The following is a 25,130-nucleotide window of genomic DNA, read 5'->3' as shown; positions in this document are numbered from 1 at the left end:
GAAAGAAAGAGAGAAAGAGAAAGATAAAGAAAGAGAAAGAGAAAGAAGGAGAAGAGAAGAGAAAGAGAAAGAGAAAGAAAGGGAAAGAGAAAGGGGAGAAAGAGAAAGAGAAAGAAAGAGAAAAAAGAGAAAGAGAAAAAGAGAAAGAAAAAAAGAGAAAGAGAAAGAGAGAGAGAGAAAGAGAAAGAAAGAAAGAGAAAGAGAAGGAAAGAGAAAGAAAGAGGAGAGAGAAAGAAAGAAGGAGAGAGAAAGAGAGAGAAGAGAAAGAGAGAGAGAGAGAGAAAGAGAAAGAGAGAAAGAGAGAGAGGGAAAGAGGGAAAGAGAAAGAGAGAGAGGGAAAGAGGGAAAGAGAGAAAGAGAGGGAGAAGAGAGAGAGAGAAAGAGAAAGAGAAAGAGAAAGAGAGAGAAAGAAGAGAGAAAGAGAGAGAAAGACGAGAGAAAGAGAGAGAAAGAGAGAGAGAAAGAGAGAGAGAAAGAGAGAGAGAGAAAGAGAGGGAAGAGAGAGAGGGAAAGAGAGAGAGAGAAAGAGAAGAGAGAAAGAAGAGAAAGAGAGAGAGAAAGAGAGAGAGAAAGAGAGAAAGAGAGAGAGAAAGAGAGAGAGAGAAAGAGCAGTGAGGGGCTCCCACTTCCAGAAATTTACCACCCATAGCCCGGGCTTTCCATCCATGGATGAGGACATGAAACTCCGCTTCCTACTGGGGGAAGAGGAATCAATGGTGGAGATCGCCGCCCAATATGTCACCACATGTCATAAGCTGAGGGGAACCTAAGACCCCTAAATGGACTGTCAGAGCCCAAATTGTGCCCCCCAACTCCCCATAACCCTGATCCCCTCCCACCACACCTTACTGTATTTCTCTTGCTTTGGCAACACTAATTGTATTTTGGTCCTGCCAATAAAGCATATTTGAATTTGAATTTGAATTTGAATTTGAGAAAGATAGAGAGAAAGAGAGAGAAAGAGAGAGAGAAAAAGAGAGAGAGAAAGAGAGAGAAATAGCAATGGAACTATCATGGTCCAAGGAACAGAACAAAAAATGGAGGAATTTCAGCAACAATTCCTGCACATTAAAAACCAAGTGAAAACCCTAATGAAGGAAGGAAGCATATCCACAAGTGACCAGACCATAGCAGACGTAATCCTCCCCCCCCCCCCCCCCCTCCCCCCCCCCCCCCCCCCCCCCCCCCCCCCCCCCCCCCCCCCCCCCCCCCCCCCCCCCCCCCCCCCCCCCCCCCCCCCCCCCCCCCCCCCCTCAGCCCCATTTTTGTCCCAATCATCAAAACCCCCCGGGGATATACTCAGAGACTGCTTGGCCCAATTAGAATGTGAGTTTATTCAATTCAAGAAGAATTTCAAAAGAAGCCAAGGTGAGAAAAATGCAAATGACCAACTGAGGGGGGAAATATCAAGTGTGAAAACAGACCTGTGGGAATTGCAAAGGTCACTTCAAGGGCTGCAGGAAGAAAATGCATACCTCAAAGAAGAAATAACCCAGCTAAAATCCTCAATCCTACAACAAAAACCAGAGAGGGCACCTTAAAGTATAAGCACTCCCCCAAAACAAATGCCTGCACCAACTACCCTTGTGCCAGATATATCACAGACCTGCGAAAACCTCAGCCAGACGGACTCTACACATAACCCCAGCAATAACAATACAGCCCCACCAGCACAGCAAATCAGGATCTCCAACACCCCTGGACCCAACAACACGAAGGAAACCCCTACCATCAACCCCAGCAATGAAAATGCATCATCACAACAAACAAGGGCAACCAACACTCAGAGACCCAACACACAGAAAACAAATGGCCCAAATAAAACACTGGATCCTGATATAGTCCTAATAATAGACTCAAATGGGAAATACCTGGACACTCAGAGACTGTTTCCGACGGCTCGGGTTATAAAAATTCACTGCTCAACGATCCCACAATCAGAGGAGGTGATCAGTAACCCATATTTCACCGAGCCCACACACCTCATACTACACACCGGCACAAATGATATCCACCAAGAGACAATCACAAAGGACCTATCAAAACTCGCACTAGCAGCCCAGCAAAAATTCCCCAGAACCAAAATAATCCTGTCTGCCCTGCTTCCAAGGAAGGATATACACCAACAAATAACCCAGCAAATCAACTCAGAGCTGGCCTCCAGCTTTACCTCAGCACCAAACATACAGCTGGCAAGACACCCTGAAATAACGCTTCATCACCTCTATGACGACAAACACCTCAATAAACAAGGAGTCAGCCATCTAGCAAGAGAGCTAAAGGACATGGTTCTAAACAGACCTCCAAGACCACAAGCAAGACACCCACCAAACAGATGGCAGCCCACAGAGACCCCCGGAGAGAGTCCACAGAGATGGCAGAAATACACAAGAACACATGCCCCAAAATGACAATACAAAGCAACAGAGGGCAGCAACATGGCAGAAATAAGGACATTGCTCAACACATTGTGCAGCAAACTCTTAGGACACTACTAAAATATGCCACCCAAACCCAACACTAAATCCGGTTATGTCCTATGAAAATCTATCCTTCCTCATTATAAGGTATATCAACTAAATATGACATCCTTAGTTATCAGCAGCTGGAACATTCAAGGATTGAATGCCTCAGCTTTTGGGTCCAAGACAAATGACCCAGACTTCAAACAAAGGCTAAAGAACATTGACATCCAGATCCTCCTGGAGACATGGGCCCGGGCAGAGGAGGAATCTCTCGCACCCATGGGATACAAGGAATTTTCTGTCTCCGCCCAGAAAAACAAGAACACCAAACACGGCCGCTGCTCAGGAGGCATACTAATATGGTACAAGGAGGAGATCCAAGAACATATCAAGGCAATAAAAAGAGGAGAAAGCCACATCTGGATGAAGATAAGCAGCTCCATCCTCACCTCTCAGCAGGACATCTACCTCTGCGCAGCCTACATCCCTCCATCAGAATCCCCATACTTTAAGTTGGACATCTACGAGGAACTTCAGAGGGAGGTAGCCCAATTCCAGTCCAAAGGTAAGGTGCTCATCTGTGGAGACCTGAACGCCAGGACAGGTACAGAGAAGGACTACCTGTTACCTGACGGAAACACATACGTCCTGGGAGATGAGCCCTTCTACAGAGACTCAGTACAGACAACAAGAAACAGCTATGACAGAGTGGTGAATAAAAGCGGCAGAAAACTGCTGAACCTGTGCCGGAGCTTGGGGCTGTATATACTGAACGGGCGCACCAGGGGTGACTCATTAGGGAGATTTACACTAAACTCCCACACGGGCAGTAGTGTAGTGGATTATGCCATAACAGACATAGACCCAGCAAACATAAATGCCTTCATAGTCACCCCCGACACCCACATGTCAGACCACAACCAGACACTGCTGTACTTGAGATCCACGGCCAAGTCACCCACACAAAAGCCCGACTTGAGCGGTCTCCACTACTTGTCACCATCCTTCAAGTGGTCCAAACAGTTAGCCATTGAATACACCAACATGACCAACAGAACAGAGATTAAAGAGCTGCTTGTAAACTTTCACACAAAATCCTATACATCAAACCAGCAAGGGGTCAACCTGGCAGTAAACGACTTTAATAACATCCTATATACCATGGCAGAGCTAGCAGGCCTCAGAAGGACCAACTCCAAGAGACCTACAAATAAACAAGGCCAAAAATGGTTTGATAAAGAATGCAAGACACTGCGCAACTCCCTAAGGATAGCCTCAAATCAAAAACACAGAAACCCGGACAACAAGGAGCTAAGAGTGGTCTATGACACCCTACAGAGGCAATACAAGCGAACCCTCAAGGAGAAAAAAACAAAAGCACTTCTCCCACAAACTGCAGCAGCTCGAAGACTCCCTCCAGGATAACTCATTCTGGGAGACATGGAGCCATATCGGTACAAGTCTCAAGCAAAGCACCCTCCACATTCAAAATGGCAACATCTGGCACAGCTACTTCAAGGGCCTCTACAAGAATATCCCAGAAGACGACCTAACCCCCAGAACAAGAGCATATAATGACTAAACTGAGGGACATGGAGGAGACAATCAAGGACTTTCAAAATCCTCTGGACATACCAATCAGTCTGCTGGAAATAAAAGACAGAATCAAACTGCTAAAATGTAAGAAGGCCGCGGGCAGTGATGGCATCCGGCCAGAGATGATCAAATGCAGTTCCCCAGATATACATGCAGCACTGGCTAAACTATTCACCCACGTCCTGAGTGCCGGCTACTTCCCTCAAAGCTGGAATCAAGGTCTCATAACGCCCATCTACAAGAATGGAGACCGGTATGAACCAGCAAACTACAGAGGGATCTGTGTCAACAGCATTCTGGGAAAACTGTTTAACAGCATCATTAATAAAAGGATTATCGCCTTCCTCACCCAGGGTGACATCCTCAGCAGAAGCCAAGCTGGGTTCATGCCAAACCACTGCACCACGGACCACATTTACACCCTGCAAAGCCTCATCAAGACCCACGTCCACGGCAAAAAACAGGGGAAAATATTTGCATGTTTCGTGGACTTCAAAAAGGCATTTGACTCAGTTTGGCATCCAGGCTTGTTCCTGAAACTTCTGGAGAGTGGAATAGGTGGCAGAACCTACGACGTGATCAAGAGCTCATACACTGAGAACTGGTGCAGCGTGAAGGTGAACGGGAAGAGGACGGCTTTCTTCCGACAGGGCCGTGGGGTCAGACAGGGCTGCAGCCTGAGTCCAACTCTATTCAACATCTATATAAATGGACTAGCAACAGCTCTAGAGTCCTCCCCCACTCCAGGCCTCAGTCTGCATGACCGAGAGGTGAAGTTCCTGCTGTACGCAGACGACCTCCTGCTACTCTCCCCAACCGAGAAAGGCCTCCAAGATAGCCTGGCAGTACTGGAAACATTCAGCACCACATGGGCGCTTCCCATCAACCAAAAGAAGACCAAAGTCATGGTGTTTCAGAAGAGGAACGAGAACAAAATAAACACTCCCTCCTTCACATTAAATGGCTCCACGCTGGAGAACACCAGCAGCTATACCTACCTCTGTCTGGAGCTAAGCAATAACGGGAGCCTCAAGCAAGCAGCAGAAGCCCTAAAAGGAAAAGCGTGCAGAACCTTCTACGCCATCAGAAGACAACTGTACCACCTCAAACCACCTGTGAGAGTCTGGCTCAAGATATTTGACAGTGTCATCACCCCTATACTGTTATATGGCAGCGAGGTATGGGGCCCAGTGACCTACCCAGACCACACAAAGTGGGATTCAAGCCCTACCGAAGTCTTCCACATGGAGTTCTGTAAATATCTCCTCCAAGTCCATCGCAGCACCTCAAACATAGCCTGTCAGGCAGAGCTGGGCCGATTCCCCTTATGGTTCACTATACACAAGAGGGCGCTATCACACCAGGCGCACATACAGAACAGCAACCCCAGCTCCTACCATCATAAAGCCCTGCTGAGCCGGAGCCCAGAGCAAGCCAAGAACTGCGGCAGCCAAAGTCAGCAACACACCCTGACAAAAGCCCAAATAAAAGAGATCTCTGAGAGCTGCAAGATGCAATACATAGAGGACTGGAAGAGTGAATTAGAGAACTCCCAGAAACTCGGCATCTACCGGTCACTGCAGAGGGACTACACTCTGGCCCCATATCTGGAAAGGTTACGCCACCCCAAAGACAGGCAGACCCTGAGCCTGTACAGACTGAGTGCCCACAGCCTAGAGGTGGAAACAGGACGGCACCGACATACAAGCCGCGGGAGAACAGACTGTGCCATCACTGCCAGCAGGGGGCTCTGGAGGACGAGACGCATTTCCTACTGCACTGTGACAAATACTCAGCAGTGAGGGCCTCCCACTTCAGAAATTTACCACCCATACCCCGGACTTTCCATCCATGGACGAGGGACATGAAACTCCGCTTCCTACTGGGGGAAGAGAAATCAATGGTGGAGATCGCCGCCCAATATGTCACCACATGTCATAAGCTGAGGGGAACCTAAGACCCCTAAATGGACTTTCAGAGCTCAAATTGTGCCCCCAACTCCCCATAACCCTGATCCCCTCCCACCACACTTACTGTATTTCTCCTGCTTTGGCAACACTAATTGTATTTTGGTCCTGCCAATAAAGCATATTTGAAATTGAATTTGAATTTGAGAGAGAGAGAGAAAGAGAGAAAAAGAGAAGGAGAGAGAAAGAAAGAAAGAAAGAGAGAGAAGGAGAGAGAAGAGAGAATGAGAGAAAGAAAGAGAGAAGGAGAAAGAAAGAGAGAGAGAGAAAGAGAGAGAGAAAGAAAGAAAGAGAAATAGAGAAAGAGAGAGAGAGAGAGAGAAAGAGAGAGAGAAAGAAAAAGAAAGAGAGAAAGAGAGAAAGAAAGAGAAGGAGAGAGAAAGAGAAAGAGAGAGAGAGAAAGAGAGAAAGAAAAAGAAAGAGAAAAAGAGAGAGAGAGAAAGAGAAAAAGAGAGAAAGAGAAAAAGAGAGAAAGAGAAAAAGAGAGAGAGAAAGAGAAAAAGAGAAAGAGAGAGAGAGAGAAAGAGAAAGAAAGCGAGAAAGAGAAAGAAAGAGAAAGAGAGAGAGAAAGAGAGAGAAGAAGAGAAAGAGAAAGAGAGAGTAAGAGAGAGAAGAAGAGAAAGAGAGAAAGAGAAAGTGCGGGAGAAAAAGCGAAAGAGAAAAAGAGAGAGAGTGAGAAAAAGAGAGAGAAAGAGAAAGAGAAAAAGAGAGAAAGAGAAAGAGAAAAAGAGAGAAAGAGAGAAAGAGAAAGAGAAAAAGAGAGAAAGAGAAAGAGAAAAAGAGAGAAAGAGAGAAAGAGAAAGAGAAAAAGAGAAATAAAGAGAGAGAGAAAGAGCGAGAGAAAGAGCGAGAGAGAAAGAGCGAGAGAGAAAGAGCGAGAGAGAAAGAGCGAGAGAGAAAGAGCGAGAGAGAAAAAGAGCGAGAGAGAAAAAGAGCGAGAGAGAAAAAGAGCGAGAGAGAAAAAGAGCGAGAGAGAAAGAGCGAGAGAGAAAGAGCGAGAGAGAAAGAGCGAGAGAGAAAGAGCGAGAGAGAAAGAGAAAGAGAGAAAGAAAGCGAGAAAGAGAAAGAAAGAGAACGAGAGAAAGAGAGAAAGAGAAAGAAAGAGAAAGAGAGAAAGAGAGAAAGAAAGAGAGAGAGAAAAAGAGAAAGAAAGAGAGAAAGAGAAAGAAAGAAAGAGAGAAAGAGAGAGAAAGAAATAGAGAGAAAGAGAGAAAGAGAGAGAGAAAGAGAGAGAGAGAGAAAGAGAAAGAGAGAGAGAAAGAGAGAAAGGTAAAGAGGGAGAAAAGAGAAAAAGACAGAGGAAAAAAGAGAAAGAAAAAGAGAAAAAGAGAGAGTAAAAGAGAAAGAGAGAGAAAGACACTACCACTCCATCATCACCGCACATATGCAGGAACTACCATCCCCATCATCACCGCACACACCAGCACTACCGCCCCCCATCTTCACCGCACACATGCAGGCACTACTGCACCCATAATCACTGCACACAGCGGCACTACCCAACCATCAGTGTATACACCGGCACTACCTGAGTGACGACACCGCTGACAGCGCGACTCACTTCAGTTTCTGCGTGGAGCTCACAGGAGCGGCGGTGCTCTACTGCCGCTCCTGTCAGTTTCCAATGTAGCAGAGCTGAAAGCTTCGTGGGACCTCCTGTGGATTACGTCGGACCTGTTGGGGTATTTGGGGATTTCAATAAAGTGGTAAAAGAGGGTGTTTTTTGTCTTTTATTCCAAATAAAGGATTTTATCGGTTGTGTGTTTATTTACTTTCACTTACAGGTTAATCATGGAAGGTGTCTCATAGACGCCTGCCATGATTAACCTAGGACTTAGTGACAGCTATGGGATGCCATTAACTCTTTTTTACACCAATTGCCACCGCACCAGGGCAATTCGGGATGAGCCGGGTAGAGTCCCGGGACTGTCACATCTAATGGATGCGGCAATTCTGGGTGGCTGCTGGCTCATATTTTGAGGCTGGGGGGCTCGCCATAACGTGGATCTCCCCATCCTGAGAATACCAGCCTTCAGCAGTGTAGCTTTATCTTGGCTGGTATAAAAATTGGGGAGGACCGAACGCAGTTTTTTTTTAATTTAATTATTGTACTGCACGATATAGACCCGCCCACCGGCGGCTGTGATTGGTTGCAGTGAGACAGCGGTCACTCAGCGTGGGGGTGTGTCTGACTGCAGCCAATCATAGGCGCCGGTGGGCGGGGAAAGCAGGGAATACGAGATGGAATAATGAGCGGCCGGCATTTTTAAAAGAGGACTAGCCGCCAGAGCAGTGCGACAGCTGTGCAGCTCCACGCCCGTGATCGGTGAGTATGAGAGAGGGTTGGGGGGTAGTGGGAGGGGGGGGCCCGACCGACAAACCGACCGACAGAGTGAGAGACCGACAGAGATAAAGACCGAGAGAGAGAGACTCTGCCATCACGCCAGACAGGATCCTGTCTATCAGCATGCCAGTGTTCACATGCATTTGCGTGCAGTATAGTCAGGATCCAGTTATAAACAGCATTTGGTCGCAGCTCAAAAACGCTACAAGTAGTGTTTTTGAAAAATGTTAAAATACTTCAACTCGCTGGATCCTCACTAAACTGCACGCAAACGCATGTCAACGCGTGTCCATTGCAAATGCATTGAAATTAAAACGTATTTGCACTGGATCCGCCTTTGCAGCAAAAAAACTTTCAAGACGCATGTTAAAAAAAAGTAGTGTGAAAGCAGCCTTATTGCGTTTTTTTTGTTTTTTGTTTTTTTTTTTTACATTTTCCCACTTTTTTTCATTTTTAGCTTTTTAGGTGCAGATTTGAAGCAGCTTTCTTATACATTATGTAACTTAGAAAAGCTAGGATTCTGCACTTAAAGGGGAGTCTGTCACCCCAACTTCGGCTAATTAATCATTTATATTCAGGACTTGGTCTCTATAAAAAAAAAAATTACACTGGTAACATTTTAGTGTTGTGTTATATTTATTTTATAACAGTATATACCAAATTAGTTAATACAATTTATATATTTTATTGATATACATTAAAAACTTAAACAAAAACACACAAAACTGTTTCACAAAGTGAGGATTGTCACTAGATCAATAAAACTCCTATAATTTCTATGGAATTACCAACAAAATGAGGGAGGAGAGGGCTTATCCATTGAGTAATATAGGGAAACATTTTTAGTAAAGGGCAGTTTTAATCTCTATTCCCTAGTGAGATCTGTTCCCATCTATCAATGGAGTACATCCTTATTTTTTCGATGCCCCCATTCCTCGGCGGCTCTCCATTTCCTTCTTTAGTTTGGTTAGTATAGAGAGTTTAACAAAGTGAAGTAAATAAAACTCCTAATCCCATAACCATCTTAACAATCCATCACCATTTGTCTCAATGCACAATAATGAATATTTATTATGTAAACACACAGACAACAAGATATGCAAAAAGGGGGTAGTCCACACCCTAATTTCGAGGGGCTACACATATATTAGTCAATGAGACATTAGGTTGTATATTTATTTTATTTTTTTTAAAACAATATTAAACAGTCCCTCAATTTCTTGCCCCTACCTAGCAATTAAGTAGCCCCCATTCCTCGGCAGCTTACCCTTATATTTCCTATGTTCCCTATCACAATAAATAGGGGTTTCCCGTTTGAATAGAAGGGAATGTATAAGGGTTATATACAAAACATTATCACTTATCTGTTGCTTCTCAGTTATAGGTGCTTTGAGACATTTTAAATGTTCATATAAAAAAATCTCTATATCTGATAACTCGACGCGTTTCTCTCCATCCCAGTGATAGCTTGAGTTCATCAGGAGATCAACAAGATGGCATAATAGCCTCTTCCAAAGTTGAAGCCTCCAGGGTTGCAGATACAGTGTTATTAGTATGCATATGAGGGTGCCTCATTGCACCCCTGGCGTGTCCAATTGCTCGGTTACGCTCACAGATTTGCATATCCAGCATGGTCCATCGTTTTGATTGACAGCACTGGCATTCTGATAGCTGGCGCTCTAAACTCAAATCCCTATTCCTGCACACTGACACTGGAGTATTTCAGCTGCATGGTCAGTGTCCAGGCAGGCACTCAGTGTGGATGAGGGCACACTCATCTGTATCCTCTTTGAAGCAATTTGCCACACTTCCAGGTGTAGCAATCAGCAACCACAGAGTGGCAGGAGTCAGATCAGAGTGTGCCCGTACCAACACAGTCTGCTCCTCCTCTTCTTGCATGGCAAAACACACACACACACACTGCATTGTCCTCTAATTATAGCAACTCTTACCGAAATTAGCCAATTCGTCATTCCTGAGACATCTAACCACAGTCCCCAGTTTCTCAAATTCTACAACTGTGCCCCATATAGCATACTCTTCCTCTAACGTTAGGAGCCAGTTTATCATCAAATTAAAATACATACATTTGTTATTTTCATACCTTTTTTTGCTTAGATCAGTGAGAACAAAGGAAATGTGCATCAGTTTTTTCCACTTTTCATATATTGAAAGCATTTTTTCTTTTCGACAGGAGTAGGGCTATTAACAGCAATTTTAATTAGCAGTGGTTTTATTTATGTATTTATTTTTCATTTATTTCAAACATTGTGCCCACTATAGGGTAATAAAGTACCTTTGTTGGGTGTTAAAAATTTAATTATTTCTTTTTTGTTTACTCGATTTCCTCTTTAAACTAGGGCTGGTATAGTGGCCCCAGTTTCTGTATAAATTCAGCCTCCATGCTGCATAGTGGACCTTACTGGGTCTCCCTATGGCCTAGTACCTCCGCTCCTTCCCTACACCCAGTCATCACATCAGAGCTTGTTGTGTAGGAGGATGAGCCATTAGCGCTTCCTATTACAGTATACACAGCGGTTGTTCAGTACAGTGTATACAGCGTTCAGAAAGGCAGAGATGGTAATAATCCATCTCTATCTTCACTATGTGGAGTCAATCTGTGTCCAACAGCCAGCTCCCTGCTCCTGCATTATCACATGCAGCTACTCTACTATGCAGTGATGTTTTAGAATGTCCCTGCAGAGCAGAACACAGACCATTTATAGTCTATAGTTGGTATGGAAAATGTTAAACATGTAGAGAAATATGGTGGTAATATAAGCCAACACATACTACTCACAAAAAGTTAGGGATATTACGGTGAAATTTATGTAAAACATAAAAAGTTCAAGCTACAGTGATATTTTATGAAAGTCAGGCATTTAAGCAGAAGCATGCAATGGTGATTCCCTCATCTCAATTTATTGGAACAAAAGTCAACAAAAAAAATATGTCAATGTCTCAATAACTGGTCATGTGGCCAGAGAATCAATTACAGCAGCACAATGACGTCTCCTGCTGTTCACAAGTGAAGTTATTGTCTTCTGAGCATGGCATCCCCTTCTTGAATGGTGGCCCTCGGGTCATTGAGGTTCTGGGGTACAGATTTAGCTACAAATCTCTACATGGTGACTCAGCTGATCCCATAGGTTTCTATGGGATTCAAGCCCGGAGAAAGTGCAGGCGACTCCATTTTACATGCTCCAACAGACATTCCTAATGATGAAACCTCGATGAGAACGGCAGGATGAGGACTGTTTAAATACCAATTAAAATTTAAACCTGATTTTTTGGGGGCAATTCATGGATCAAATCTGCTATAAATTTTGTCATTAAGCTCCTTGTTAGAGAAAAGCAAGTTGTGCAAAAAGTACTGAAACATTAGATAGTTGGACATATTCATCCAACAGAGAAGGTCACACTAAGTTCACCTGAAAAGGTTAGAGGGCATTTTATGATCATCCTGAATTTTCACCCTAAATCCAAATATTTTTAACTTTTTGTGAGTGGTATACAGTGGCATGTAAACGTTTGGGCACCCCTAAAAAGAAATTACTGGTATTGTGAACAGTTAAGCAAGTTAAAGGGAACCTGTCACCAGGTTTTTGCAATCTAATCCGAGATCAGTATAATGTACGGTCAGAGATCCAGATTACAGCGGCGTTTGACTTACTGGGCTGCTTAGTGCAGTTTTCATAAAATCAATGTTTAATCAGCAGTAGATCATTAAAAGGACTACATGGCCTGCTGCAAGGTAGTCCAGCATATTAAAGAGCTACGTATAACCCCACCCTCACCACTGATTGGAAGCTTTCAATGTACACTGTATATGAGCAGAAAGCTGCCAATCAGTGGTGTGGGCGGGGTTATAAAGCTCCACATTCAGATAACTACTAGATGCAATGCAGCAGAGAAAACATTGATTTTATCAAAATGACAGAAAATAGTTCAGTAAGTGATATCTCTGGAATCAGGATCTGTCTCTGCATTATGCTGCTTTTAGCTGGGAGGCAAAGACTTGGTGACATTCCCTTTAAAGATGAAATGATCTCAAAAGGCATAAAGTTAAAGATGACACATTTCATATGTATTTTAGGCAAAAAAAAAAAATTATATATACAGTACAGACGAAAAGTTTGGACACACCTTCTCATTCAAAGAGTTTTCTTTATTTTCATGACTGAAAATTGAAGGCATCAAAACTATGAATTAAAACGTGGAATTAAATAAATACTTAACAAAAAAGTGTGAAACAACTGATAATATGTCTTATATTCTAGGTTCTTCAAAGTAGCCACCTTTTGCTTAATTTACTGCTTTGCACACTCTTGGCATTCTCTTGATGAGCTTCAAGAGGTAGTCACCGGAAATGGTTTTCACTTCACAGTTGTGCCCTGTCAGGTTTAATAAGAGGGATTTCTTGCCTTATAAATGGGCTTGGGACCATCAGTTGTGTTGTGCAGACGTCTGGTGGATACACAGCTGATAGTCCTACTGAATAGACTGTTAGAATTTGTATTATGGCAATAAAAAAGCAGCTAAGTAAAGATAAACGAGTGGCCATCATTACTTTAAGAAATAAAGGTCAGTCAGTCCGAAAAATTGGGAAAACTTTGAAAGTGCCCCCAAGTGCAGCGGCAAAAAACATCAAACGCTACAAAGAAACTGGCACACATGAGAACCGCCCGAGGAAAGGGAGAACAAGAGTCACCTCTGCTGTGGAGGATAAGTTTATCCGAGTCACCAGCCTTAGAAATCGCAGGTTAACAGCAGCTCAGATTAGAGACCAGGTCAATGCGACACAGAGCTCTAGCAGCAGACACATCTCTAGAACAACTGTTAAGAGGATACTTTGTGCAGCAGGCCTTCATGGTAAAATAGCTGCTAGGAAACCACTGCTAAGGACAGGCAACAAGCAGAAGAGACTTGTTTGGGCTAAAGAACACAAGGAATGGACATTAGACTAGTGGAAATCTGTGCTTTGGTCTGATGAGTCAAAATTTGAGATCTTTGGATACAACCACCGTGTCTTTTGTGCGACCAGAAAAGGTGAATGGATGGACTCTACATAACTGGTTCCCACTGTGAAGCATGGAGGAGGAGGTGTGATGGTGTAGGGGTGCTTTGCTAGTGACACTGTTGGGGATTTATTTAAAATTGAAGGCATACTGAACCAGCATGGCTACCACAGCATCTTGCAGCGGCATGCTATTCCATCCGGTTTGTGTTTAGTTGGACCATCATTTATTTTTCAACAGGGCAATGACACCAAACACACCTCCAGCCTGTGTAAGGGCTATTTGACTAAGGAGGCGAGTGATGGGGTGCTACACCAGATGACCTGGCCTTCACAGTCACCACACCAGAACCCAATCGAGATGGTTTAGGCGAGCTGGACCGCAGACTGAAGGCAAAAGGGCCAACAAGTGCTAAGCATCTCTGGGAACTCCTTCAAGACTGTTGGAAGGTCATTTCCGGTGACCTCTTGAAGCTCATCAAGAGAATGCCAAGAGTGTGCAAAGCAGTAATCAAAGCAAAAGGTGGCTACTTTGAAGAACCTAGAATATAAAACATTCTCAGTTGTTTCACACTTTATTTGTTAAGTATTCATTCCACATGTGTTAATTTATAGTTTTGATGCCTTCAATGTGAATCTATAATTTTCAGAGTCATGAAAATAAAGAAAACTCTTTGAATCAGAAGGTGTGTCTAAACTTTTGGTCTGTACTGTATACACATTACATATATTATATAATGTAATCTTTTACATTTGAAAAATTACAGAAAGGAAAATTGTAATGTGCAAACGTTTGGGCACCCTCCGAGATTTGTGTGCTTAGCTAACTTTGGCCAAGGTTTCAGACCTTCTCTAGCCTGTTAGGGTTATGGCTTGTTCACTAACTTTGTTAGAAAGGGCCAGGTGATGCAAATTTCAGCTTTTTAAAACTCAGCCTCCTCTAACCTTGTGCCAAAAAACAGCCATAGGTTCTTCTAAGCAGCTGCCTAGCCTCGGAAAATTAAGATGGTGGAGGCCCACAAAGTAGGAGAAAGCTATAAGAAGATAGCAGTTTTCAAGTTGCCCTTTCCTCAGTTCGAAATGTAATCAAGGAATGGCAAATAACAGGAGCAGTAGAGATCAAGATAATGTCTGGAGGACCAAGAAAAATTTCTGTGAGCTGGTCGAAGGATTGCTGGAGGCAAATCAGAATCCCCGCCTGACTGCAAAAGACCATCAGGAATGTCAAGATACATTGTTCTACTGTTCAGAGACACATGAAATAATATAAAGTTGGAAGAGTCATCAGAAGAAAACCTCTCCTGCTACCTCACCATAAAGTTCAGTGTCAGAAGTATGCAAAAGAACATCTAAACAAGTCTGATGCATTTTGGAAACAAGTCTTTTGGACTGACGAGATTTAAATATAACTTTGGCCACAATGATCCAAGGTGTGTGGAGACAAAAAGGACACAGAATTTCAGGAAAAGAACATCATGCCAACCATTAAAAATGGGGGTTGATCAATCATGCTCTGGTGTTGTGTTGCAGCCAATGGCACTGGGAATATTTCACAGGTAGAAGAATGCATTCAATGAAATTTCAACAAATTCTTTATGCAAACATAACACCATCTGTAAAAATGCTGAAGTTGAAAAGGGGATGGCTTCTACAAATGGATAATGTGCCTAAACATATGTCAAAATCCACAAGCTGAAGGTTTTACAATGGCCCTCAGTCCCCTGATCTGATCATGGAAAATCTGTAGCTAGACCTCAAAAGAACAGTGCATGCAAGACGACCCAGGAATCTAAACAGAACTGGAAGACTTTTCAAAGGAGAATGAATAAAAATCCCTCAAAAAAGCATTTAAAGGCTCTTGGCTGGTTACAAAAAGCGTTTACAAGCTGTGATACTTGACAAAGGGGTGCTACTAGGTGCTTATCCTGCAGGGTGCCCAAATTATTGCATATGTCCATTTTCCTTTTTTGTTAATTTTAAAATGAAAAATGATGAAAAGAGATATATTTTTTTGCCTAAAATACAAAGGTAATCCGTCATCTTTAACGTTATGCCTTTTGCTGACATTTTCATCTTTAACTTGCTTCACAATAACAGTAATTTTGACTAGGGGTGACCAAATGTTTACATACCACTGTATGTATCAATGTGCCCTCCTAGTTCATTAATGGTTGTCTCACAAAGTTGAGACACTGACTTGGCACAACTGGTCACTGAATTGTGTAATTTATTCTACCCACTCCAGCTATCACATTCACGGCGATACCTCACGTGTACTCAGAAAATAACTGTAGACCACATACCTTTGATCTTGATTTTGTGACCAACCCTACGTGACCAACCAATTGGATGAATTAGAGGGCTATTCGTATGACACCACAAGAAATCACTACCATCTCCATCCTCATACATCAGCCTCAATCTTGCTCCAATCACGGTATCTACTACCGCAATTCGCATACGAGAGATATGTAGTTTATCCACCGCCTCCAGCCGCATACCTTCCCTGAAAGAACACTTCAGGTTCTCAACCATCTACAAAAGAAAAAAGCTATAGAAATTAAAAAATAAAATAAAATTCTACTTATATTTAAATCCTCAAGATACTCAGATGATATTGATAAAGAAACAGAAGGAACATCAATGATGATGGAAATTCAGTGTAAATATGAAGCTGTGACTCAATCTATAGTAGACAGTGTTTTGTTTTGTTTTTTTATAAAGGGCAGGCATTGTTTCAATAGTTTGGATTAAGTAGTGGAACAGAAAACATGACAATAAGGCTTTATGCAGACGTGAACGTTTCTGGGGAAGATTCATTCCTGTACCAGCAACACTGCAAAAACTTCGGTCCATAAAGATATGGTTGGGTTAGATTGCTGTGGAAGAACTAGACTAGCCCTAACCTCCACTGCATCAAAAGGGGAATGCAACTTAAAATGATCTAGTGGTCCTTTGTAGTCGTAAAAAAAAATAAAATAGAAAATTAAAACTAGACACATATCTCCTATATTTCATTACATTTTCACCTGAAATTAGAAAAAAAATACAGCATGTATAGATTAAAAAATGAATCCCCATGTGTTCTGGGAAAAAAAAAAAGAAAAGAAGAAAAAGAAGAAGGGCAAAAATTATTTAAAAAGCCAAACTAGAAAAAAAAAATGATAGAAGGTATTAAAGCACGTGTGTGATAAAACTTGAAAATGTCCCTGATCAGGAAGTGAGGAAGGGGAAAATTGCCCAATAACGAAAAGGCTGCCGATTTTAAAGATGTTATGGAGTGCATTTCTTGGACCATTGCCCTAAGTGCGGACTCCATAAAGCAAAACAGTTTCCCTGCATATGTGAATACCCACAGGTGAGGGGTGTATGGGAGGAAGCGGTGGCGTACATATTGAGGATTTGGAAAGTAGTTATACCTGTCACCCCTCAGGCCTGTTTATTTCACTGTATAGAAGCCTCTATGGAAACTGACAGAGCAAGTGCTCACATTCCAGGTGTAATACACGTACTATTGCTTGTATTCAAGAAATGCCTACTTAGGAATTGGCTCATAAGACAGGCTCAGAGAAATACAGAAATAGTTGATACCCTAAAAGCAATAATGATGGACGACAAACTGGATTCGGAGAAACATAAGAAGTCCACTAAAACATTCTTCAAAAAGTGGAGAACATTTATTGAGCAAAGCTTTACACAGATGGAAATCACCCAGTTAATTAAGGCATTTGAACACACGTCTTGGTATTGTTCGGAAGACATTGCAGAGACACTAGGGACACTGAAGATAGGGAGCATCCAAAGGACCAGCTGAATTACGGTAAACATATGTTAGTATGTTAAGTTGAAGGAAATTATTGTTAAGATAATTCTATGGAGATGAAATTGTTGTGACAATGAAAAAAGAAAATGATGTAACAGACGCATTGTACGATCCGGAGAAATTTTATGGAATGTGACATGTTCTCTTGTTAATGATATGTGCTTGCTGACATAAAAAAAAAAAAAAGTTCTGGCCAGTTACCCATATCATGGTGGTCGTAAAGAGTGTTTTGTTATGGATTATAATAATAAAGTTTGATGACAGTTGTAAGAAACTTGTCTCCGTAAGGAAAGGGAAACATAACGTTTCTGGAACAGCTTACCTTAACATGGAACTCAGCTGGAATAGTCCTGGAGCCAACCAGTCTTTTCATTAGGAATTCTTTCCAATTATCATATTTGGCATGGATGGCTGAAAATAGAAAACTATGTTCTAAGGACATGATCAACCTTATTTTGCCTATTGTGATTGAAGACAAGGTAATTTAAAAGACATTGCAGTGTCACTTTACGGTAAAAGCCCCCTTAGTCTCCAGGGCCCGGGTGTGATAGCAATCTCTGCCCCTATTCGTTAGACCCTTGAATCAACCAGATATAAAAAAAAATTTGCCTGTCTTTTTTTGTTTTTTTAACTGACCTCTAAGACTATATTTTCACTCTGCATCTTTTTGTTGCGTTTTTTTCTGCTATTTTGGCAGTAAAACACTGCATTCAAAAATGTCTGTTTTGCCACTTTCACATTGGTTTTATCACTTTTTTTGGTGGAAATAACAGCAAAAACAATGTTGCATTTTTTGGAGTGTTTTTTCACATTGCTTTTTATGAGTGAAAAAAAAAAAAACACAAGAATTGACATGCTGCAAATTTAAAAAAAAAAAAACAAAACCACTGCAGTTCTCAAATTTAGTGAGGAAAAAAAAGAGCATATGCACGAGATCTGAAATCTCCTAGCTTTTGCTGGTGTAGTAAAAAAGCAGCTATTAAATTTGCATTAAAAAAAGTGCAAAAAAATCTGCATGTGAACATAGCCTTACCTTCACAACTTATTTTGAAGTTGCTTTTGCCAAATATTTATTGAAATGTAAACATTCAATTCTTTGCTGCTTGGGTTTTATTTTTATAGCATTCACGCTGCTGAAAAAAATATGATAACTTTGTTCTGTGGACCAGTATGATTGTAGCAATGGCAAATTCATATACTGTAGTTTGTTTTCATGCTTTATTGTTTTTAGAAAAAAAAAATCCAAGCTTTGTTTTTGTCGCCATATTCTGGCCTCCATCATTTTTATTTTTCCGTCAATTAAGTGGTATAAAAAAAAAAAAAAAAGTGGGGGGAGCTGTAGATTTTATTACTTGATCTTTGGTATACATTCCACTATTACATTTTTGTGGGATAAAAAAAGAAAAGTTCCTTACTACAAGTGCAGCTACCAAGAGAAAATTATTTTTTTTTTCTCATGAGAGCCATTTTGTCAGTCATAGGATATGAAAAAAGCAGCTAAAGTCACAGTTCACTGCACCATTCATTTACGGTAAATGGCAGCTATTAGCATGCTTGGGCGCTATGGGTGACCGCTCACTTTGCAAAGATCCGCTGTACTGCAAGCTGCAAAGTGCCAGGCGTGCTTACAGCCGCCACCTACAGTATCGCGGGCAGTGCAGTGAGTGATACCTGTAGCCACTCGCTGCACAACCCAATAACAGAAAGCCATCAGCTCTGGAGAGAAAATAACTTTTCCCCCAGGAGCAGCACTTTCAGTAAGGTAGTCTGGCAGCATTGTAAGGGTTTGTGCACACGTTCAGATATTGGTGCAGACATTTCTACATGTCCTGGCAAGAAAAATGCAGCAGCAAAAAAACATGTTTTCAGTGCGATTTTGCTGCACTTTTTTGGTGCAGACTTTATCCATTCATTAGAATAGGTGAAATCAGCAGCAAAACTGAACCGCTGCAAGAATGGACATGCTGCAGATATAAATCTGCATGGAGAAAATAGTCAAAGTGTGCATGACAGGATTCTCATTGCTGGCATTAGGAAACCTTTCAGATTTTGTGACAAATCTGCACTCAAAAACAACAAAACGGAAAAAACAAATTTGATTTTTGATTCTCACCGAAAAATCTGTTTCTCGTAATCTTCATTGAGGGACACAGAAACCAGGGAAATTCTGCTATCTCCTAGAGGCGGACACATATTACATAGAAATAAAAGTTAGCTCTTCCCCAGCAGGCTACCTCACCTGCCGAAATCAGTCTCCTCAATTTAATGAGAAAGCAAGAGGAGAAGAATAGGAAGAATAGGTGGGAGCGGTGTTTCCCAATGAAGACTACAAGAAACAGATTTTACGGTGAGTACTAAAAATCTACATATTCTTGGTCGCTTCTTTGGGAGACACAGAACCCTGGGATGTAAAAAAGCTGTCCTTGATGCAGGAATGGACAGAAAGTAACAATTCTGTTAACATCACTGAACTTATAAGTGTAGTTTAGTTCAAACTGTAAGTGCATTAACTGCTACCTGTAAAATCTTTCTCCCCAAGCTTGCATCAGCTGAAGTGAATGAAAGGACCCTGTACAATTTAGAAAAAATATGTACAGATGCCAAGGTAGCAGTCTTACAGAGCTACAGGACCGAAGACTGATTAAAATCTTAAATTACTTACTGGTAATGATTTTTTCCAGAAGCCACGACAGCGCCACCAGAGAGATAGGTCCGCCCATCTTAGGACAGGAAACCACTGAAATAAAAGGGCGGCTCCTCTCTCTCGCCTCAGTTTAGTTACAGAGTACAGAGAGGAATACCAGAAAAACAGGTAAACAGAACAACAACAATAACAAAACATCAGCAGAAGAACGTCGCGCCACGGAACACCAAGAGACCGAAGGGTGCAGAAATTGAAAGTGGAGGGAATCAGTGGCGCTGTCGTGGCTTCTAGAAAAAATCATTACCAGTAAGTAATTTAAGATTTTTCCCTTCACCACGACAGCGCCACCAGAGAGATTCGGAAGACAACAAAATTAGGGAGGGACCACAGCCTCAAGCACCCATCTACCAAAGGTGAGATCCCTCGTGGCCGACAAATCCAAACGATAGTGACGAAAAAAGGTCGTAGGAGAGGACCAGGTTGCAGCCTTACATATCAGATCCAGAGGCACATCTGCGCACTCAGCCCAGGAGGTCGCCACAGCCAGGGTGGAATGAGCCGTAACACCCGTGGGGAAAGGTCTATCCTGAGCTACATAGGCTGCCTTAATAGCCTCCTTAACCCACCTGGCAATTGTGCCCTTGGACGCCGCGAATTCCTTCCTAGGCCCTTGGAAGCAAAGAAACAAGGCCTGGGACTGCGGCCAAGGTTTGGTGACCTCAATGTAGTGGCATAGGACCCTGCGAACATCCAAAGTGTGTAACCTCTCCCCCTTGGGGTTCATAGGCGTTAAGCAGAAGGAAGGAAGGACAATTTCCTGGGAATGATGAAAAGACCAAGCCACCTTGGGCAAATAAGCGGGGTCGGTACGAAGGAGGACTCTACCCTCAAAAAACTGCGTATAAGGGGGGGGGGGCACCGAAAGGGCCTGGAGATCACTAACCCGTCTAGCTGACGTCAGGGCCACTAGCAACGCAACTTTGAGAGTCAGAGTCCGTACAGTACATTGGGACAGGGGTTCAAAGGGAGGGCCAGTCAAGGAATCCAAAACCAAATTGAGGTCCCAGGGAGGGAAACTAAGTCGGGGAACCGGCCTGTCCCTCTGACATGAGGAAAGGAATCGTCGAACCCACCTATTGCCTGCGAGATCAGAACCATAACGTGCGGCCAACGCCGAGACTTGGACCTTTAGGGTACTAACACCTTGTGCAAGAGAAAATATGGTGCCCGCAATCCCCATCAGGGAAGACGAGCGAGTGCCCCCCTGGCGGTTGATATAGGAGACGGCGACTCTGTTGTCTGAGAAGATTCTGACGTGAGAACCCTCCAGGTGAGGAAGAAGGGTTTGTAAGGCCTTCCCAATGGCGCGTAGTTCCCTGGCGTTCGAGGAGCCCTGACATTCTAGAGGACTCCAGACACCCTGCACCGCCCCGGCCACGGAGATAGGCCCCCCACCCCCGTGCACTGGCGTTGGTAGTGATGACATCCGAAGGTGGAAGAGACCAAGGCACCCCCGCAGATAGATTCCGAAATAGCAGCCACCATCGGAGGGACCGAAGAGTGTGGGAAGAAAGGGTGATACGCGCGTCCAAACACCCTCCTAACAATCGCCTATTAATGGGCAATAGGCAAACCCAAACAAACACTCACCCACCGCAGCCATACGGTACCGGGTCTGGGGAACGAGCCGGTCTCTTGGGACTCCGGCGTGGAGGCGAAGATCTCTTGGTGGGACGCCCCCCACTGGAGAGACTTCCACCACTGCCATGGCGCTGTGCCTGCTTCTGCGGGCGTTTGTCAGGGAGATCACCCTCCTGGGATCCTTCCCTAAGCTACTCCATACTGCAGCGTGGACGGGAGCAATGTAGAACGCCTCCAGGCACCCTTTATGCGGTGGAGGCGGAGAAGCGACGGGCAGCGCCATCTTGGAGTCCACCGCGCATGCGCAGAACCAACTTCCGCATCCCACTGACGTCACACGCCGGACCCGGAACCCGACTGCAGGGGAAGCCCCGCGCCGCGCTCCCAGTGCAGGGCCAGCCACCGGGCGCCGAGACAGGGGCGCAGGCGGAGCAGGAATGGTAAAGCCTGCAGGGCCAGCCACCGGGCGCCGAGCAGGGATACTGGGACAAGGAGCGGGACAGCCACCGGGCGCGACACAGGACCCGCTGCAAGACCAACACTCCCACCGCAGGGCCAGTCACCGGACGCCGAGCAGGTGAGCGCAGGACAGGGGAAAAGAAACCCCAGACCTCCAGGATGCCGCAGCACCCCGCAAAAACAAAAAAAGGAAAAAATGCCGTCCTTCACTGTGGCCGTGCCACAGCAAGTCAGGGTCTCCCATCTTGGGACAGGAAATCAAACTGAGGCGAGAGAGAGGAGCCGCCCTTTTATTTCAGTGGTTTCCTGTCCTAAGATGGGCGGATCCATCTCTCTGGTGGCGCTGTCGTGGCTTCTGGAAAAAATCATTACCAGTAAGTATTTTAAGATTTTCATCAGTCTTCGGTCCTGTAGCTCTGTAAGACTGCTACCTTGGCATCTGTACATATTTTTTCTAAATTGTACAGGGTCCTTTCATTCACTTCAGCTGATGCAAGCTTGGGCAGAAAGATTTTACAGGTAGCAGTTAATGCACTTACAGTTTGAACTAAACTACAGAGAGAGAGAGAGGAGCCGCCCTTTTATTTCAGTGGTTTCCTGTCCTAAGATGGGCGGACCCATCTCTCTGGTGGCGCTGTCATGGTGAAGGGAAAAAAACACCCAGGAAGCTCCAACCACCCTACTGGAGTGTGCACTGATGTTGAAAGGTGGAACCCTGTCCTTCAAATTGTAGGCCTGAATGATAGTCACTTTAATCCATCAAGCAATCATCACCTTGGAAGCGGCCTGTCCCCTATGAGGTCTATCTGGCAGACCAAATAAGGAATCGGAATGCCTAAAGAAGAGGTGGCCAACAAATATACAGCCCTAACCACATCCAGACTGTGTAATCTCTTTTCCGAAGTATGAACTGAAGGACAAAAAGAAGGCAACACAATATCATCAATAAGGTGGAAAAAAGAAATCACCTTAGGAAGGAAAGTCGAAACAGGCCTTACCACCACTTTGTCCTGATGAATTCCGAGATAAGAAGAGCAGCAAGAAAGTCCCGCCAATTCAAACCCCCCTCTAATGGAAGTGATGGCTATAAGAAACACAAGCAGCTGTAAATTCTGATGATAAAAATGGACCCGGAGATGACCGGCCCGAGCACATCGGAAGGGGCCACAAAGAATCGCCTTATACCCTGATTATGTCTGAATACCACACGGCAAGCCCTGGCAAAGTCAATATGCCTGAATATTATTGGGTGAAGGGTCCATTTACTACGTCTACGCTCTGGCAACTAAATGCCTGCTTCCCAGCTGTCTACCCCAGGAATGTAAACTGCAGAGATCAGAGGAATTGTGACTTCTGCTCGTCTTAGACTTGACAGCTCCAGTATGGCGGAATGGCTTCATATTCCCACCTGTTGATATAGTCTACTGCTGTGGAGATGTCTGATTGAATTTTCACTGGCAATCACACAAGTAGGTGTTGTTGCCAACGAAGGAGATCCTAATGGATTGCTCTAAGCTCCAAAACATTAATCGGAAGAAGTCTCTCCTTGAGGTCCCAAGTTCTTTGTGCAGAAACAGGCGAAACACTGCCCCCCAACCAGAGACAGGCTGTCATCTGTGGACAATATCTGCCAATGGATGGGGCAGGAAAAGCACCCCTGGGTCAGATTAGAGGGATAACCACCACCTGAGGGACCTGTGGCATGGAAGTGAAAGGCGAATAGGACGATCCAAGAACTGTAAGGATCTGTCCCAAAGAGCTAGAAGCATGTTCTGTAACTGACTCGAATGGAACTGACCAAACGGAACCACTTTGAAAGCCACCACTATCTGTCCCAACACACTAATGCAAAACTAGAGAGGGTATTTCCCTGAATGGTTCAGAAGACAAATGGAGGACTACAGAATCACCATTTTCTTCTGGAAGAAATATCAATTCCAGAATTGTATCGAAGATCATTCCGCGAAAAGAGACGAGTGGGAACTAACATGAGTTTTGTTTGGTTGACAAGCCACTCGAATTGGTCCAGAGCATATAAAAATACCTCAAGGCTCTCCAAGTTTTGAGCCTGGCTGGAAGCCTTGACTAGAATGTCGTCTAGAGTCTAGATAGGGTATTTCCACTCTAAAGGCCCCGTCACACTAAGCAACATCGCTAGCAACATCGCTGCTAACGAACAACTTTTGTGACGTTGCTAGCGATGTTGCTGTGTGTGACATCCAGCAACAACCTGGCCCCTGCTGTGAGGTCGTTGGTTGTTGCTGAATGTCCTGGGCCATTTTTTAGTTGTTGCTGTCCCGCTGTGAAGCACAGATCGCTGTGTGTGACAACGAGACAGCAACAACTAAATGTGCAGGCAGCAGGAGCCGGCTTCTGCGGAGGCTGGTAACCAATGTAAACATCGGGTAACCAAGAAGCCCTGTCCTTGGTTACCCGATATTTACCTTTGTTACCAGCCTCCGCCGCTCTCACTGTCAGTGCTGGCTCCTGCTCTGTGCACATTTAGCTGCAGGACACATCGGGTTAATTAACCCGATGTGTGCTGTAGCTAGGAGAGCAGGGAGCCAGCGCTAAGCATTGTGCACTGCTCCCTGCTCTGTGCACATTTAGCTGCAGCACACATCGGGTAATTAACCCGATGTGTGCTGTAACTAGGAGAGCAGGGAGCCAGCGCTAAGCAGTGTGCGCTGCTCCCTGCTCTGTGCACATGTATCTGCAGCACACATCGGGTAATTAACCCGATGTGTGCTGTAACTAGGAGAGCAGGGAGCCAGCGCTCAGTGTGCGCTGCTCCCTGCTCTCTGCACGTGTAGCTGCGTGCGCTGGTAACCAAGGTAAATATCGGGTTGGTTACCCGATATTTACCTTAGTTACCAAGCGCAGCATCTTCCACGCGGCGCTGGGGGCTGGTCACTGGTTGCTGGTGAGCTCACCAGCAAACTCGTGTAGCGACGCTCCAGCGATCCCTGCCAGGTCAGGTTGCTGGTGGGATCGCTGGAGCGTCGCAGTGTGACATCTCACCAGCAACCTCCTAGCAACTTACCAGCGATCCCTATCGTTGTTGGGATCGCTGGTAAGTTGCTTAGTGTGACTGGACCTTAACCCTTGAGTGGAGAAGAACCAAAAACTAGGTGTACAGACCTGTTTGTAAACAATCTGGGTGCAGAGATCAGC

General features: G+C 44.1%; 1 protein-coding gene across 5 annotated transcripts in view; it reads right to left on the bottom strand.

Moving 5' to 3' along the window:
- L3MBTL2 (L3MBTL histone methyl-lysine binding protein 2) overlaps nucleotides 1–25,130 on the bottom strand; it is a 331,885-nt gene that overhangs the window by 116,089 nt on the left and 190,666 nt on the right. For all 5 annotated transcript variants that reach the window (XM_075321932.1, XM_075321928.1, XM_075321933.1 and 2 more), the window contains 2 exons: nucleotides 17,535–17,623; nucleotides 15,693–15,924 (listed from right to left, as the gene is read on the bottom strand). In XM_075321932.1, coding sequence (XP_075178047.1) covers nucleotides 15,693–15,924; nucleotides 17,535–17,623 — 321 coding nt within the window. The remainder of the gene's footprint in view (nucleotides 1–15,692; nucleotides 15,925–17,534; nucleotides 17,624–25,130) is intronic.

Source organism: Anomaloglossus baeobatrachus, chromosome 8 (genome assembly GCF_048569485.1).
Source record: "Anomaloglossus baeobatrachus isolate aAnoBae1 chromosome 8, aAnoBae1.hap1, whole genome shotgun sequence".
NCBI classification, from domain to species: Eukaryota; Metazoa; Chordata; class Amphibia; order Anura; family Aromobatidae; genus Anomaloglossus; species Anomaloglossus baeobatrachus.
This window is presented reverse-complemented; position numbering and strand designations above follow the sequence as displayed.